This window comes from Salvia hispanica, chromosome 5 (assembly GCF_029641045.1).
Source record: "Salvia hispanica isolate PSC_SH4W2 chromosome 5, Shi_PSC_v1, whole genome shotgun sequence".
Lineage (NCBI taxonomy): Eukaryota > Viridiplantae > Streptophyta > Magnoliopsida > Lamiales > Lamiaceae > Salvia > Salvia hispanica.
Window position 1 is genome coordinate 38,062,610 of NC_142696.1, and position 18,766 is coordinate 38,081,375.

General features: G+C 35.7%; 2 protein-coding genes across 3 annotated transcripts; both read left to right on the forward strand.

Annotated features, from left to right (window-relative positions):
- The first annotated feature begins 5,058 nt into the window (after positions 1-5,058).
- LOC125188705 (serine/threonine-protein kinase STY46-like) lies at positions 5,059-12,066 on the forward strand. Of its 2 annotated transcripts, none has more exons than XM_089059343.1 (16): positions 5,059-5,629; positions 5,995-6,109; positions 7,082-7,146; positions 7,328-7,447; positions 8,307-8,361; positions 8,456-8,566; positions 8,755-8,805; positions 9,065-9,240; positions 9,330-9,437; positions 9,733-9,806; positions 9,936-10,111; positions 10,362-10,457; positions 10,800-10,880; positions 10,974-11,027; positions 11,175-11,309; positions 11,699-12,066. In XM_089059343.1, the coding sequence occupies exons 1-16, from the start codon at positions 5,436-5,438 to the stop codon at positions 11,774-11,776; spliced, it is 1,689 nt and encodes a 562-aa protein (XP_088915469.1). In that variant the 5' UTR covers positions 5,059-5,435; the 3' UTR covers positions 11,777-12,066. The 2 variants fall into 2 exon arrangements, with proteins under 2 accessions (XP_088915469.1, XP_088915470.1); XM_089059344.1 differs by lacking the exon at positions 5,059-5,629 and adding an exon at positions 5,737-5,848.
- A 985-nt stretch (positions 12,067-13,051) lies between these two features.
- LOC125189391 (mechanosensitive ion channel protein 6-like) lies at positions 13,052-16,218 on the forward strand. Its single transcript, XM_048086673.2, has 5 exons — positions 13,052-14,907; positions 14,985-15,111; positions 15,195-15,488; positions 15,562-15,764; positions 15,842-16,218. The coding sequence occupies exons 1-5, from the start codon at positions 13,112-13,114 to the stop codon at positions 16,134-16,136; spliced, it is 2,715 nt and encodes a 904-aa protein (XP_047942630.1). The 5' UTR covers positions 13,052-13,111; the 3' UTR covers positions 16,137-16,218.
- Positions 16,219-18,766: the final 2,548 nt, after the last annotated feature.

Sequence of the window (18,766 nt, forward strand, 5' to 3'; positions counted from 1 at the left end):
GTTTCTACAATATAAAATACTCCTAGCATAAAACAGTTAAAAAGTGTTGGCACAGTTTGGACTTTAAGAAAATTTAAAAAGGAAAAGATAAACATGTTAATATCATGGGATTAGATAATTTAATTTATAATTTATGTTATCCATTCAAATTGTATTTTATAACCATAATGACCCCGACAATTATTTATTTAAATTATCATTATATATCAACTCCAAGATCCCAATTATCAACTAAATTGCTTTCTTATAAATTAATTCAATTATTATTAGGTACATCTTCACTACCAATAATTGTACTAAAATAGTATGCTAGTACATTTTTTGTGCGAATTAAAGAAGATTAGGTGAACTTCTGCATGGATTAATTTACTGTTATTTCTAAATATGCCATGAAAATGTAAAGGCTAAATTGTTGGTTTTGAACCATAAGGTTAATTTGCAGTCGCGATTTCCATATTACTATATTAGTAAATGAGTAATTGGTTATTGATAATTAATTGACACTGTATTGGATTTTATCTTAATATTTAGAGAAATTGATAATCTATGATATTGATTTAGGTCGTTTTGTTTAAGAATTCACGAGTCCCGCGATTGGCGATTTATTCAATTCAACGGCCAAATAACATTAAAATACTAACAACATGCTAATAAGCATTGAAATGTATAAAACATCAATATGTTAATTAATTACCATGATTTACACGTTCTCAGCAATTTATGCAAATTTCTCTATTATGTGAGTGCGTGTGAGATTCTTTGATTTCAATCATATATTATGCGCGGCTTACAAATTACTGGAGTATTATTTAAACTCTCTCTATTCTAGTAATTTATCTCAGAAAGAAGAGGAAAAGCTTTTAAACTCTTCTACTCTGATTGAGATGTTGATTTGGGCACGAAAATTATTAAATGAGTGCTTAGTAAGTTATGTTGGGAGATAATTGTAGATAGATGATAAAATAATAAAGTAGAAATAATTAAAATAAACCTATGACATAATTATAGTGAGACAACAGAAAATAAATAAGAACGGAGTAATATAAGTACAGAATGAGTTTTCCTAAATGAACAAAAAATTTACATTTTTTTTTATATTACTAGTATATAAAGGATCACGGATATAAACTAATTATTACCTCCAGTTGTATATTCCATTAAACTATCCACAAATAAGTGTTAACTATCTCCATTATTCTCCAACCTTACAATTTCCTATACCCAGATTAAATAACTATTTTGCCACTCAATATATTTATAGGGTTGATATTTTTGTGAACTATAACTCCATTAGACAAATTATAGAAAATAAAGTACATAGTACATGACACGGCACTGCTAAATTTGATGTATTGACACTCCAAAACCAAAATACTATTCAGTTTATAAAAGGAAAACCGAAAGAAACAAATCACAAGATAAAAATATCTATATGTTGAAGATGGAAACATTTATATGTAGCAGAAATAATATAATAATGTTGCTATCATCTTTTCTTTGCCACCCAACAAAGTTGGAAATGTCACCTTCTTATCAATAGTGTTCACCTATCCACCATACATGTTACATCTCACACCATATGTCACATGAGACTATGAGAGATTAATTATGAGCATCGTTTTACCCATTTTTCAGTCCTTTTATTTTATTTTTTAAACGAGCTTCGTTTGATTATATCTATAAATATCTACTTTTTGTGTTCTGCGAGTTATACATTTGTACTATTACTGGAATTTTAATAATTTTATATTTTCAGTTTATCAAATCACACGTGCAACTTAAAAAAAAAAAATCGATGAGAGAGGGGGACCTTACCTTCACCAATATGTCACGCTGATTTCATTAATTTTCAACTCCTTAAGCAAGTTGAACTCTCCCAATCACTGATCCCTGCCCTCAAAAAGAGTTAAAAAGTAGTAGAACTAAATATTGTAGGAATAGTACCATTTTGTGTATGCAATTCTTTAGTACAATTGAAAAAATAAATTATTACGGAAATTCGCCAAACACGGGGATAGATATATCTCGACTACGAACCAGATATTTTAACTTAATCTGATTTGTCTTTTATACTTTAATCACGCACCTTGGTAATTCCATGTGTAAGATGGTAACCATATAGATGCTGCCTCTGAAAATTTCATTTATTTGTTATCTATCGTGGTCATATTTTTAATGAATAAATATTTAAACTTCAAACTTCACCACATGAAAATTGAAAAAAAAAGGTGCCACGGTGGATAGTTTCCACGTGGAGACACTCGCATTCAACGTGAGGACCACAGCTTTGCTTTTAGTGGCAAAATAACATTTTAACGACATACTATCTGTTAACTCAATAATGACTTTATTGATTGATACTACAAGAAACACTGTTTAACTAAAAATATCTTGGTGGATAAAAAACTAGTACAAAAAATCTGTGAATTCGAATTGTACTTTTAAGAAGCATTATGTTGTTTGACAATTGTAAACATAGATACTCTCCGCAAGTGATTAAGAGTTATTTTTCTATTTTAATTAGTTTGCTAATAAAATTTACTTTCTCTGTATTGTTGGAGTAATATTTTTTATTGCCTTCCGTCCCATAAAAATTATAAACATTTTTATTTATAGAAAGTTGTTCAATTTTTATTCTCCTTATACATCAAATTATTTGCAACTTATACTACAAATCAATACACTAATACTATTTTAACTATTCTTCTTCTCCTCTCTCTACTTTACTAATTTGTATCTTAATCCTCGTGTTATATCATATGCCATAGAGAGTATAATTAATTTACAATTTTTTTCTTTATACCCGTTACCCACCAGCTGCTTTGACATACCTTATAAATCCCTAAAAATGTGTATTAAAAGATAGAAATCTTATCCGATACTACAACATTGCCATTGTTGATGACTCGGATCCTAGTAGATTCACCATAGCATCGGGACTGACAACGCAGTAATTATAGTTATGTTTTGTTTTGCTAAAAATGATTAAAGCATTAATCATTTTGAAATACTATCACACTTCATTGGAATTCACCCTAATTCCCGTTAATTCCGATTTGTCGACAACATTATTCTCTAATTGAAAAAGTAGATGCAGTTACCACCACCACCTGAAATATTATAAATAAATAATCATTAATCGGCATTAAATTTAAAAATCATTTGGATAATCATCTCGAATCCTGCACTAATAATACTTGGGGGTCCCGTAGGAGTACTAATATTTTTCTATTTCTAGAAGAATTTCAGCATTAGAATAAAATTGCCTTTGATTTAGAATGTTATTTAGGGTCTTCTGCCTCACATTTCGAAATTAGTTAAAATTTTTATGACGACCAACGTTAGTATAATACTAGTACTCCATTAATCTAGTGCAATCCAAAATTATGACTTACTATTATATCATGGATAAGATTGATCCTTTAAAAAAGTTGCTATTTGACCTATAATTTGTTACTACTAAATTATTATGAGCTCTCTAAAGTCTAAATAATCAAAGATTTATCAAATATTAGTTTCTTAGACCTACTAATTTGCGAGTGATTCTAAACTATATTTTTGTTAGTATTTACTGTATTCATTTTTTGCACTGTATGACTTTATTTCGAGTCACACTAACGAGAACTGGATACAATAAATTTCTGCTCATGAGGTTTTCATTTTGATAACTTTTTATGAGTTTGTGTAGTTACGACAACAAATGCCAATTTGTATATTACTCCCCCCGTCCTAACTTAATTGTCAATTTTTTCCATTTTTGTCCATTACAACTTAATTGTCACACTTCATTTTTATCATAAATAAGTGGGTTTCACTTTCTACTAACTCACATTACTCACATTTTTATTATAAAATCAGTATTAAAAAGTGGGTTTCACATTCCACTAACTTTTTCAACCAATTTTTCTTTACATTTCTTATAACCAGTATCCACTCTAAGAGTGACAATTAAGTTGGGATTGAGGGAATATAAGAGACACATTTAACGATTTGTGTATGAGTGATAAATTTCATATTGGATAATTTTCACGCTTATTATAATGAATACAAGTCTCACTTTATTGCAAACGGTTTGAAATAATATTGATAGCGATGCTTAATTTGTATATGAAATTAAGTCTATATAGTATAGTTGTTAAGAAAGTCACAATAAAATTTTAAGATAGTTAATATTTTGAAAGTATATTTGTAGGCACAACACCTATACTTGGAGCTAATTTTAATAGGTCAAACCCAACCCAGGCATTCATAAATTATGCCCATAAAATTGACAAGCTGAGTCGCAATAAAAATGAGCTAGAATGAAGACGATTTGATGAAAGAGGTGCATAATATCTCCATTAAAAAGAGAACCCGATGGCCTTCAAGTTCCTTGGAGCTTAGGTGAAGGAGCATCAGTGGGAGAAGTGGTTGAATAACGAAGGATCGGACTCCACTAGGCGTAAGTGATCAAATAACACTTCTAACGAATGATCAAACAACTATGAATATGACAATGATATAAAATCGTCCCATGGTCCAAGAGGCAGCCAAGCATTAAGAGCAAAAATGTGACACATCTTATGTATGGGAACACAGAGGAGACTGAGTGTAATTACGGGATGAGTGACAGTTTGGATCACCTACTGCTTTTCCTACACCATTTCTTACTCCACCCCTCACAAATATAAATAAGGGGGTTATCATCATATTTTATATTTGTGAGGGGATTTTATATTTGTGAGGGGGGTAGGGGATGGAGTAGGGAAAGTACTAGGTTATCCTAATCGGATGAATAAAATAAATTAATAGAATGAATAAATGATAACGTATGACAAATATATGCATTATGGTGCTCCAAGACTAAATTTGGACTACTGATGTATTTTTATTTCAATTGTGTTTTCGTAATTTTAATTACTACTACTATGTTTCTTAAAAACTCTAGTACGTATTTTTTTATAAAATACTTACTATAATACTAAAATATAAAGGTATAGGAGTAGTAAATAATTTTCGTAAGCGAATAGGGAGTAGTTGTTCCACTATTAAAAAACCATAAGACCTAGAGCAACTACACAAACCAGAGTTCCCTAAATATTTTATTTACTCTTTCAGAAGCAAAACAGAGAGGAGAGAGAGAGGCTTAGAGAGAGACAGAAAATAGAGAAATGGATATGGATGGAAGAGCGGATCCAATTCAGAAACCGAAAATAAAAATCTCAAATCCACATTAGTGAGAGCTTCATCCCAAGAGTTTTACTCCAATTTCCCAATTATCCTATTACCAGTGGGCGCTAATATGTTTACAGGAATTTCGCCATCTCAAATCTACATCACCAATCTCACTTTACGTGAACCGTAAAAGCAGTTAGATCGAAATTTGAAGAAAAATCAAGGCGTTAGTCGTTGTGGTTGTGATTTGTGCAAAATCCATCGCGAATTCAGAATCTCAAATGGTGATGGAAGATAACGAGAGTTGTGGAAGTAGGGTGGTGGAATCTTCAGCTGCCAAGAGCCGACAGCAGCGGAAGAAAGTGGAGGTTTACAATGAGGTTTTGCGGCGGCTGAAGGAATCCGATCATCCGGAGGCACAGGAGCCGACTTTCGATGATCAGCTTTGGGCGCATTTCAATCGCCTACCGGCCAGGTTGCCTTTACTCTTTCTAACCTACACAGTCACGCGCTTAACGTTGTTCTAATATTGTCGGTATAATTTGTCTTTTTCCTTTCATTTCTCTCTTTCCAATAGGAGTGCTTTATTATTGAGATTTTTTGTACGTCTTGTTTGGATTTACGAATTTGAGCGGTGATTAACCATGTCGAAAGATATTTTCAGCTTATGATTGCTGGAACTTGTTGTAACGATGTAAGACTGTAATCATATCAGCTATGGCGGTGTTGCATGTCAAGATATTTTTTGTTATTTCTCTACATGTGTATCCTTCTGATGCGTTTCGGTATGTTAATTGCTCTATGAGTCTCTGACTGAGTATCTGTTTCTCTTCATCGAAGGTATGCAATGGATGTGAATGTTGAGAGGGCAGAAGATGTTCTCACGCACAAGCGTTTACTGCATCTAGCTCGCGATCCTGCTAATAGACCAGTTTTCGAAGTTCGGCTTGTACAGGTGAACTTTGCTTGTTCTGCTTCCCTCTGTGATCCTGATATGTTAATTGTTTAATGTTCTGTGTTTATTCACGTGGCATCTGCTGACCATTAGGCTAGTAATTCCATCTCTAACTTCAACTTGGAAGCAAGATAGTTTGTTTGAATGACAATACTCGTGCCTTGTGAGAATTGTTTCGTCAGGAAGGTACAATAGTCATCTTGAGCTGATTGGTGGAGAGTGGAGACCAAAAATAGGATCTTCAGAGTAACAGAAAAGTGAATGCTTAACCGATTTTACCAGTAGCCCAATGCTTGCCCCCTTTAAAATTTATATTTACTTCTAGGAAGCTTAAGATTTTACCCTTATAATGTTGGTCAAGTGCCAGAGTTCTAACTCATTGATTATTCAATATATTTAAGACTTAAGTTGAATTTAGAATCTCTACTGATGTTTTGAGGTTTGGAAAGTGAAAGATGGTTGAATCATGAATGTATCCCATCTGCTATCTAGGTGAAGTTTGACATTTTAGCAAACAGGTTGCTACTTATTTAGAGCATATACTGATGTAATTTGCCACATTTGTACCTTGAGATAAAAGTAGGTACATCTTGAGGTCTATGGTAGTCGTTGTCTGCCTTTATTTGGGTAAGGTCCAAACAAACCAGCCAACATGCACCTCATTCTCATTCTTTTTTTTCTGTAATATGGTGAGATTTGGAATATGCACAAATTTATTTTGCATGGATTCAATTCTCTAATTAACATAAGTCCACCTATATTACAAGCTTGCCAAATCTTCATGTTCATCCCACATACTTATTTTCATTCTCATGGAGAGATCTTATTAAATGATGAGATGTTTCTCAACTGATCTAAGGAAAGATGACCTAACAACCATTGTCTTTGCCTTTTATCACTGATTGCATGGTATTTATGATTGGTTATGTCATATATATGCTGAACATAATTTAATCCTGGCATTTTGCACAGGTTGTGCCTCTCTTTGATGGGAATTCTGGGGATTCAGTACATTCACATTCACCAAGAAGGGGAAGGTGTAGCCCGCGACTCTTTCATATCTATAATTGACATTCATGGTTTCTCGTTTATTAACAGTTTCAATTTGTCACTATCTTTCGTCATAAAATATTTTATTAAGTAGTTCTTCTGGATTTATATGTAGTTTGTGAGGTTTTATTGAACCTGTGAATATTTACTATCCTATTTTTTATTCAGCATCCACCCCCCACCTGCCTTTGGTTCTTCTCCTAATCTTGAAGCTCTTGCACTTGAAGTAAACAAATCTGAAGTTCAAGATGGAGATAGTGTCACAGAGGCTGGTACCAAGATTCCCAGGTATACTAAATAGTTTATCTGATCTTGACATGATTCATAGTATTATTTTTAAACGTAGTTGCCATTATATATGACTTGTTACTTTCATTCTTTAGGCTGCTATTGATTGGATCTTTTGAAAGTGATTATATTCCATGTCCCACCCATTGTGTACTTTTGTTGACTTTTTTCGGGCCCATGAAAAAATAATTTGTCCATCAGCCATTTGAAGGGCATGGATGGGATCTGTGATCCCTCACTTTTGAGCCTTTCTTACTAATCTTCTGACATTGATATATTCTTGTTAACATTCAGAACTATAAACTAATAAATTTCCCTTTGCTCTGACTTAGCTGTCAGGGGAGTTTTCTCTGGAATTTTTGAAAAATAATGTGGAAAGCAGGTGAAGATGGAGGCAATTTTGAGGACTAATTTTATTTTTATGGAAAACTCAGTGAAATGCTTTGCCATACTTTGAGTGATGAAGTTGGGTCTAACCTTTTCTTCTTTTTTGGCTTTAAGCTTTTGAAGTGGGTTGTAAGTTCCTGACCCTAATTGCAATGAGGTTATAAATGTTAACTTTCAGTGTGTAGTAATGGGGGAAACACAACTGTATCAAACATATTTAATTAATAGAGATCGGTTATCTAACTCTCTTATAATGTCAAATTGTCAATCAACCAAAGTACAGCTATATAACTTATGTCTATCATGTTTTTATCTCACTTAATAACCCAAACACAGTGACAGTGTATCTTTTGGAAGTTTTGTTGTGTTCTTTACTGCTAAACTTTTTTGTTTGACAAGTTGTAATGTTTAACGAAAATAATACTGGAAATGCATATCACGAAGCTTACATTTGCTATAAACTTCAATGCAGGGCCATGCATGAGATTACCTTTTCAGCAGATGACAAGCCAAAGCTTCTCAGTCAGGTAATTAATATTACTTAATCCATTTCACTATGCTATACTGGTCACATGAAAGATATCTAACATGAAGTAAACTCTTCAATGATGGCAATTGCAGTTGACTTCTTTATTAGCTGAAATTGGACTAAACATCCAAGAAGCACATGCCTTTTCCACAGTGGATGGCTATTCGCTAGATGTCTTTGTTGTTGACGGGTGGCCCTTTGAGGTATCTACACCTTAATACAGCCATTTTTGTTGTTGTATTGATTGTTTCCTTTTCATTGGCCACCAACCCTCGTTCATGTTAGATATTTTGCATATTAAGAATATCATTTAAAAATACTTCTCGTGTAGTAATTTTTCTGTATCCATGCATGTTTGGGTGCCCCTTATTTTACTTTGATGACTTTTCAGGAGGTTGAGCAACTCCGGACTGCTATAGAAAAAGAAGTTTTCAAGATTGAGGTATTTCACATTATACTCCTTAATTTAGGAAATTGGGAGTCTGATAAAGTTTCCTGCACATGATTTTGTTAAAAAGCCAGCGTGGAGCTATTACTAATGTTATGCACTTTACTCTACAGAGTACATATGTGCTCGGTCTACGATAGTTTTTGTTGGGATCCTTCTCTTTTTCTTTGAATTCATCCTATTTGTCTCTTATATGCTTGATTTAATATTATTATAGATTTGTATTGTCATGGACGATTCATGTTTACTGCAGAAAAATTCATGGCCAAATGCGCAAAATCTGCCTTCTCTCAGTGAAATTGATCCACTATCCATCAAAAGAGAAGCTGATCATCTGACAATTCCTAGTGATGGTACTGATGTCTGGGAAATCAATCCTCAGCTCTTGAAGTTTGAGTCCAAGATAGCATCAGGATCCTATGGTGATCTGTAAGTACCAGGGCTGTCACTTGTCAACTTATGTGTGTAGTTGAGTGTTCTATTTAGCAGAAGCTAATAAATTTACTTTCTTTCTTCAGATATAAAGGTACTTACTGCAGTCAGGAAGTAGCAATCAAAATTCTCAAGACAGAGCGATTGAATACTGAACTACAAAAGGAGTTTGCCCAGGAAGTATATATAATGAGGTTAGTCAATGTGTGTTTATTGATATATTGGTGGACGAACCAGCTATAGTAGGGCATCCTTTGAAGAATTTTTTATACTATTTGGTAACTTTCGGTTTTTTAATGATCATGGGCGACAGTTTTCTCACTGATGTTATCTTATATTCCTGCGAGTCTATTTGTTCAGTGCATCAGTTTTGCTATTATTTCAACCTTTTAAACTTGACGCTGGCATCCATCTTAAACTTATCTTATTATTGTGGAAGATTTATGAACCATTATTCCTTTTTCATTGATTAGTATATGCTACTTGCAGAAAAGTACGACACAAGAATGTTGTGCAATTCATAGGAGCATGCACGAGACCTCCTAACCTGTGCATAGTGACAGGTACGTGTCAAACATAGTACCATGGCCTGAAAAATATAGAGATATGGTTTGAACTACTTGAGGTCTCTTCCTTTTTCCTAATGATGTAAAAGGCAAATCAGGGTAAGTTTTACGTTTGTTTGATTGCAGAATACATGTCTGGAGGGAGTGTTTATGATTATTTACACAAGCAAAAGGGTACTTTCAAGCTCCCAGCTTTACTCAAAGTAGCTATTGATGTATCAAAGGGCATGAACTATTTGCATCAGAACAATATCATTCACAGGGACTTGAAGGCCGCAAATCTTTTGATGGATGAAAATGAAGTAAGCATTATTTTTAATGAATTGAATCTGCTTTGATCTATTTTCCCCCACGAATCTGTCAAATTGTATAGTTACCCATGTGCAGAAAATATTTGGGTCTCGACTTTTGTTTTATGTCAGTGTTGTGAATTTTGGGTAAAAAGTTCTTGGTATTCTGGGTAGAACTGAAGATATTGTACACTACATAATCTCCCATTCCAACTATTGGAGCTTTCATAGTTTGGAATAACTCAAATGTCTTCACCTGCAGGTTGTTAAAGTGGCTGATTTTGGGGTAGCCAGAGTGAAATCACAGTCAGGTGTTATGACAGCTGAAACGGGGACATATAGGTGGATGGCTCCTGAGGTATGCCTTCGTCTTTGAACCAAATCAGAATATAGGAGATGTTATGCATCATATGCAGATTTTTTCCTACGAGCTGTAACTGTGACTGTCATTATTATATGTTGTATCTTTATCATACCAATTCTGAAGATTCCCATGCTTGACTATTATACTTGAATTCACTTTTTAACATAATTCAAACAATAGATTATGCGCCCTTTTATTCGGGTTTGAAAAGAGGCCCTCTGGAGCTTTATTCTTTGCATTTCCTCTTCTAGTCTGCAGTTTTCTGTCTCTGCTTGCTGGTTCTTGTCATAACACAATCTTAATCTTGATTTGCTCACTAGTGCTCTTTTCTTAAAGGTGATTGAACATAAGCCGTATGATCATAAGGCAGATGTCTTCAGCTTTGGGGTGGTTTTGTGGGAACTGCTGACCGGAAAGGTACTTCTTCTGCTCTCTTAAATTGTGTACTCTTAATCTTCTAGACAACAATTAGTTATGTTTTTTTTGCTTTTTTGCTTTTTTGTTTGTCAGATCCCCTATGAGTACTTGACTCCTTTACAAGCAGCCGTTGGAGTGGTCCAAAAGGTAAGGCTTCTACAATGCTATGCAGTTGGGTTTTTATTCATAAAAACCATTTATGCACACTTGAGCAGAGACTAATTCACTTGACATACCACACGAAAAGTTAAATGTTGTAAATTTCAAACCACTTCCTTTCATTTGGCGTTTCAGGGTCTAAGACCAACTATTCCAAAAAACACTCACCCAAAGCTTGCCGAGCTACTTGAGAAATGCTGGCAGCAAGATCCAGCAGCAAGACCTGACTTCTCTGAAGTAATGGAGATCTCGCAGAAAATTGCCAAGGAGGTATTGTTCTTTTTTGTTTAAGTGATCACTGTGCATACCTTCTACTTCTAATTGACACTTGCTATATTACCAAATTATCATATTCACTCCCTCCTCCCCCGACCATGTGTCTGCTCCAAGAAAAAGTGTATGCCAAGACCCTAATTATAATATGAGAAAACGAATCACGAAGTAAAATAGAAAATTTGACATGATCTTTCATTCGGAATTGTGAAATAGGAATACTTGTTCCGGACAAGTTTTATATCTGAATAGGACACTTATTTGGGGGAAGAGGGAGTACAGCTGATGATATTTTTTGCTTGTTTACATACCTAATCATATGCATACTTTATGAGCTAATTGCTGTTATAACTTGCCCATGAACTAATTATACACTTGTAAAACAGGTCGGAGACGATGGGGACGACAAACGGAAGGAGAGATCAGGAGGATTCTTTTCGGCCTTGAGACGTGCACATCACTAAATAACAGTTAATTCAATAAAAGAATGAAGATTTTTTTTTAATTTAGGGATATTAAAACTCACGTCCAATTTTAGGGTTAATTGCATCCCTTAGTCCATTTATTCTATTTGGCATTGTACAGTATCCCTTTGTTTTGAGGTTGTACTGCATTTCATCTTACAACTTTTGCAATCTTATTAGTAGTTTTTATTGTGAGGTTTTTCATGAAAATCAAATGTAAACACTGTGACACATCATACAAGATTAAGTTTGACTCTACTCTATATTAAATTTTTGGGGTTGAAAGTTCATCTATAATTGTGTATATTAGGACATGTATAACCAAATATATTTGGTGGTCTTTTTCTACCTTCTCTTAGCTCGTGTTGTTTTTCTTCTTTTGGCAATCGGCTCTCTCCAGGAAGAAGAAGAAGAAGAAAGCCGAGTAAAATGGCGATTTTATGTAGAAACTCATATGGTTTGTGTCCAATGTTTAACCTTTTCTTTTACGAAAATTCTTGTTTTAAAATCAGAATTTCCATTTTTTCCGCAAATACTCCTTCATTTCATATTCGAATCACACTTATTGTATGAACAAGTTTTCTTTTCTTGTATCCTGCTCCCAATTTGTGCATGCTATAATTGTCTTAACGAATTATGTTTATTTTACCAGTTTCTTACTGTTACTAAATTCTTCACATTCAATCTCGCATTTATGTCTTTATCTCGTTTTAAATGTGCTATTAAGGGGAAATCAATTTCCTAAAACTTTGGTGATGATGTCGAGATCTCTCCCTGATCAATAACATAAACCATTGTACACGATCAAACCAATATACGCACACTCAATTTACATATTTTAGTTTTATGTCTTGTGATGTCAACAACTTAAGCATAGTAAGCAAGAGACTTTATTTTTTTCATCATGTACAGTCAAATTAAACACTGTAAGTCCGTAACCCAAGTAGCCCTTCTAATTATTTTGAAAAAAATTGGTATAATCAGCTTTATGAGTACTCCATAAGTTTATAAAAATCTCTTACTTGATGTTTTATCACTCTATGTTTAGTAGTAGTACTACTATATTCTATTTTATAGTATAATGATTTAGCATTCGATCCAAATACAATTAAATAATTCAAAAAAATACAATCATCCCAACAGTTGAAAATTAGTAAAAAAACGAAAACCATGCATTCACATCCATTACAATGTGGTCTCATTCTGTCATCGGTAATGCCATAGTTATTCAAAATCCACAATTTGGTTTGGGATGAAATCTTGAATATCTGAAGAGTATTTTATCCTGAAAGAAATGAAGATTTCTTTGCCTCATTTGATTTTGAATAATCATTAATGGAGCTTCCTCCTTCCCGCAGGAAGCCCTCCAATTCCAAATCATTTATGCATGCCCGCAAAATCTCCCTCACCGACCCCGACCAACTCTTCGAAGAGCAGCCCATTCTCTCCGACCACCGCCGCGACTCCGCCAACGAGATCATCGTCAAAATCGACGACGACACTCCCATCCTCTGGCAAAATCACCCTCCCATGCAACAACCACCACCTCACGACCCCCCTTCCAAGCTCATTCATCAGTTCCTCCACAAACAGAAAGCCGCCGGCGGAGATCTCTGCCTCGACGTCGACCTTGAAATGGATGAATTACGCAACAACAACAACAATAACAATAACAATAACAATAACAATAACAATTCCCGCAGCCTGCCCCCTCTCGCCGCCAAAAGCCGCCGCGTTACCGTCGATGAGCAGGACAAATTCCGAAGCGAAATCAATGAATCTCCCGTCTCCTCCCCTTCCTCATCCGACGACGACATTGGCGACGACGCCAGCAATCAGAGCGGCCTCAATCGCCGCCGATCCATCGCCAAAAACAACAACGACAGCGGCGGCTCCACCCCCGCCGACGGCCAGGTCCTCAAATGCACCTCCTCCATCCAACAAAGGTACGGCAGAATGAAAACCAAATCGCGCCTCCTCGATCCGCCCGACTCCACACCCGAACGCCGCCCCGAGATGAAATCCGGCCAGCTCCGCTCAGAAGTACTCGGGCGGGCATCCGGCATGGTGACCCGACCCGGGGAAGACGAAGAGGAGGATCCGTTATTCGACGAGGATTTGCCCGAGGAATACAGAGGGGGCAAATTCAATACCCTAACATTGCTCCAATGGATCAGCTTAATTTTAATCGTGACCGCCCTAGTTTGCACCATCCGCTTCAAAAAATGGAAAATCAGGAAATTCAGAGGCCTGCATTTATGGCAATGGGAGGTTTTGATTCTGGTCTTGATATGCGGGAGGCTGGTATCAGGCTGGGGGATTCGCATCGTGGTGTTCTTCATCGAGAGGAACTTCTTCATGAGGAAGAGAGTCTTATACTTCGTTTACGGAGTGAAACGATCGGTGGTGAACTGCATCTGGCTAGGGCTGGTGCTGATCGCGTGGCACTGGATGTTCGACAAAAAACTGGAAGGGAATGACAAATTCTTATGGTATGTGAACACAGTCTTAGTCTGTATGATCGTCGGAACTCTTCTATGGCTGGTGAAGACGTTGATGGTGAAGGTGCTCGCGTCGTCGTTCCACGTCAGCACCTTCTTCGACCGGATTCAGGAGTCTCTCTTCAATCAGAAGGTGATCGAGGCGCTATCGGGGCCGCCTCACCTGGAGATCAAGAAGCAGTTAGAGGAGGAGGAGCGGACCATGGCGGAGGTGTGGCGGCTTCAGAACGCAGGGGCGACCCTGCCCCCGGATTTGAAGCCCTCGGCGCTGCAGCAGCCCAAGAGCGGGCAACTGCCGCCTAGGCCGGGCAAGGCGGTGAGCTTCAAGCTGTCGTCGGGGCAGCTGGCGAAGAGCATGAAGGATTCGAAGAATATTAATATGGAGAGGAGTAAGAGCCAGCATGAGATAGTGTCGATGGAGGATTTGCATAAGCTGAATCACAAGAATGTGTCTGCTTGGAACATGAAGAGGCTGATGAAGGTTGTGAAGAATGGGGTGCTGACCACGCTGGATGAGCAGGTGCAGTATAGCTCCCAGGGCGACGAGGCCTCCACGCAGATACGAAGCGAATGCGAGGCCAAATGTGCGGCCAGGAAGATCTTCCGCAACGTCGCTAAGCCTAAATCCAAGTCACTCTTCTTCCTTCTTCTCTACTTGCAACTAGCTTTTTCTTCGACCTAATAACTTGATGTATGTTCCTCTCCAGGCACATCCACCTCGACGATTTGATGCGTTTCTTGCCGGAGCAAGACGCGTTGAAGACCTTGAATGCGGTGGAGGGGTCGACCGAGAGCGATAAGAGGATTAGCAAAGCTTCCCTCAAGAGTTGGGTGGTAAGTACATAAGTGGTCTAATGGCCAATTGGTTTTAGGATACAACTCTACGGATTTCTATCAACAATGTTTATATTTGTTAGGTTAACGCGTTCATAGAGCGAAGGGCACTGGCCCTGACGCTCAACGACACGAAAACAGCGGTGGACAAGCTCCACCACATGGTGAACGTGATCGTAGGGTTGATCATCTTGGTGGTCTGCCTCGTCATTCTCCAGATCGCCACCAGCAAGTTTCTCCTCTACATTAGCTCACAGGTAGTCGTTGTGGCCTTCATATTCGGAAACACTTGCAAGACCGTCTTCGAGGCTGTAATCTTCGTCTTCGTCATACACCCTTTCGACGTTGGTGATCGCTGCGAGATTGATGGAATCCAGGTTATATAACTTTCTCTTCACTTGTTAATTTATGCATCGCCTTGTTTATATTTTTCTTCATGCGTTGGTGTAGATGATCGTGGAGGAGATGAACATTTTGACTACGGTTTTCTTGCGATACGACAATCTCAAGATTATATATCCCAACGTGACTCTCGCAACGAGGCCAATCGGGAACTACTACCGGAGCCCTGACATGGGAGATTCCGTCGATTTTGTTGTCCACATCGCCACGCCTGTGGAGAAGATTGCGATGATCAAGCAGAGAGTCACAACGTATGTACTAGTACTTTTAAATTTTGAAAACAAAAGATAACTTTTTCTATATATATGGTATAATTATTGGTGTGCAGATACATCGAGGTGAAGAACGACTATTGGTACCCGCAGCCGTCGGTGGTGGTGATGAACATTGAGCAGCTCAATATGTTGAAGCTATCGGTGTGGGTGAGACATAAGATGAACCATCAAAACATGGGAGATAGATGGAAGAGGAGGGCTCTTTTGGTGGAGGAGACGGTGAAGATCCTGAAGGAGCTTGATATCGAGTATCGTCTCTATCCTCTCGATGTCAATGTTCGTGCAATGCCCAACATCACAACCACCCGGGTGCCGCCCGGGTGGTCTACTCCTCCTCCGGCGACCTGAACTTTTTGTTTCTAGTTATGATGCATCAGTGTTGTTGTATTAGGTCATCGTGATGTATATGGTGAAATGGAAATATATTTGTTAGCTTTACATTATTTTGTGTTTTCCATAATTATATATATTGTGGGATAGATAATTGGTTGACATGAATTTAAATGTATAATTGGTAAACTAAGAGAGATTGATAATTTTTTTTAAAAATGTATTATCAAATGAAAAATGAGTCTCATTTTATTAAAGAGAAAATAGTTTCTAAAATTAATATGTATGTCAGAGATGTAGATTCATTCTCAAATAGTTATAGTAACAACGAAAGGGATTATGTCTCAAGTAATATGTCAAATGTGGTGGGCAGGCTCACCTACCTTGGGTAGGTTGGAGACCGCCAGTGACGAATACTATCAAGCTTAAATGCTTAATGCGGATGCTTCTATGGAAGGCGGGCTCACCTACCTTGGGTAGGTTGGAGACCGCCAATGATGGATACTAGGGGTGGGTAAACGGTTTTCGGTTAATCGGTTAACCGAGAACCGAACCGAAACCAGTCGGTTATCGGTTAACCGATAACCGATATTTACGGTTATCGGTTCGGTTTCGGTTTTAAGTTTTGCTAAAAGTCGGTTATCGGTTATAACCGACAGTTATCGGTTATAACCGGTATCCGAATTAAATTCAATTTTAATTTCAATTATATGTTTATTTAATACTAGAATAAATTATAATTTACTTCAAACTTTGTCACAATGGAAGAAATTGTAATTTATATCTAAATTTTGTCTAAATCAATGTCAAAAAAAGTCCATTTTAATTTGTGTCACTATCAATTAGAGTATTATACTTATAAATTTATATCTCAAAGTCAATAAAGTTCTTAGGAATTACTATTTTAATTTTAAATATAGAATAACCCTTCACTTATTATTGGAGACAAGTTTTTAAAGTATAGAATATAGATTATGTAAAGTTCAAGTCTTTTAAAGTGGCTAAACAATTTATATATTACTTTTAAATAGGAGTATAATAATAATAACAATAACAATAATAATAATAATAATAATAATAATAATAAAAGTAGATGAAAAGTTAAAAGTTAAAACAATAAATAATTTTAAATTCAATTATATTTTTAATTAATAATAACAGAAATTGTAATTTACTTTTAAACTTTGTCACAATAGAAGAATCTGTAATTTACTTTCAAATTTTGTCAAAGTCTCATATTGCATATTTGCAATGTCAAAAAAATCTATTTTAATTTGTTACCTATTAGTTATTTATACTTATAAAGTTATAATATATCAAATTCAATAAAGTTTCTAAATATATTTTTAAAAACAAGATCTCTCAAAGTTAACAAGTGCTTAAGCAATACTACTAATTTAAAAATAAGATAACCTTTCACTTATTATTAGAGAAAAGTTTTCAAAATTTAGATCATTTAAAGTTCAAGTCTATTAAAGAGCCTAAAAAATATATCATACATGTATTGCTTGTAAATAGGAGTATAATAATAATAATAATGATAATAATAATAATAGTAATAGTAATAATAATAATAATAATAATAACAATAATAATAATAATCTGTAATTTACTTCTAAATTTTGTCAAAGTCTCATATTGCAAATTTGCAATGTCAAAAAAGTCTATTTTAATTTGAATTAATTTATTATGGTGTAGGATAAAATTGAATGATTATGACTAAAATGCAAAAAAATATGATAAAAAATTTGACGTTTTCGGTTTTACAATCATGCAAAAATGCGTAGAATTGAGAATACACAATATCAATTAACAATCTTTGTGAGAAAATTTCAGGATTTTATATATTATAGATTGAATCATTGAATTGAATGATTGATCATTGAAGGATGGCCGTGAAATAGTTAATTCAACTTTCGGTGATAAACTAATAGTGTGATTAGGTGTAGGTTGAGTTATCTATCACAACCTTAATCATGCAAAATAAACATTTGAATAAGTTAAATCAATTCGGTTAGTTCGGTTATAACTGAGAACCGACCGGTTCTAACCGAGTCGGTTAATTAAGTAACCGAACCGAAGATCGGGTCGGTTCCGGTTAGTTTTTTGAAGGCATTTTGGGGTCGGTTAACCGACAGGTCGGTTCGGTTATTAACCGAACCGACCGAATAACCAGCCCTAATGGATACTATCAAACTTAAATGCTTAATGCGGATGCTTCTTTGGAAGGGGGGCAGGGCGAGCTTTTCTGGCTGTTTTGTGATGTCTTCGGAGCACGAAGGTCACACTTTTGTGGTTGACATTGAGATTTGTTCCACGTTAATTGTTGAAATTTGGTGCATATTTTGTGGGCTTTAGCTAGCCTAAGGACTGTGATTGCGTAAGTTAAATGTGGAAAGTGGTAACTTTGTGGGTGTTTCTATGATCATGGAGCAATATGATGTCGTTGGTAATTGTCACTCCATAGCACATGAAGTGCATGCGTTACTTCAAGATTTAAGATTAATAGTGATTCATCATGTGCACAAAGAATCTAATACTTATGCTGATTTTTTGTCACATTTTCCATGGTAAAGCTAGTTTAGAGTCACCGCCGTTGAAACTCAATAATCAGTTGATTAAACAAATTAAATAATTTTATATTTATT

What these genes read in the sequence shown, in the direction of transcription:
- LOC125188705 (XM_089059343.1), top strand. Translation starts at nt 5,436, where the DNA reads ATGGTGATGGAAGATAACGAGAGTTGTGGAAGTAGGGTGGTGGAATCT. An exon ending in TAACCTGTGCATAGTGACAG is followed by an intron (nt 9,807 to 9,935) that starts GTACGTGTCAAA and finishes GTTTGATTGCAG; the next exon opens with AATACATGTCTGGAGGGAGT. An exon ending in CGCAGAAAATTGCCAAGGAG is followed by an intron (nt 11,310 to 11,698) that starts GTATTGTTCTTT and finishes CTTGTAAAACAG; the next exon opens with GTCGGAGACGATGGGGACGA.
- LOC125189391 (XM_048086673.2), top strand. Translation starts at nt 13,112, where the DNA reads ATGGAGCTTCCTCCTTCCCGCAGGAAGCCCTCCAATTCCAAATCATTT. An exon ending in GTCGCTAAGCCTAAATCCAA is followed by an intron (nt 14,908 to 14,984) that starts GTCACTCTTCTT and finishes GTTCCTCTCCAG; the next exon opens with GCACATCCACCTCGACGATT. An exon ending in CTTCCCTCAAGAGTTGGGTG is followed by an intron (nt 15,112 to 15,194) that starts GTAAGTACATAA and finishes TATATTTGTTAG; the next exon opens with GTTAACGCGTTCATAGAGCG.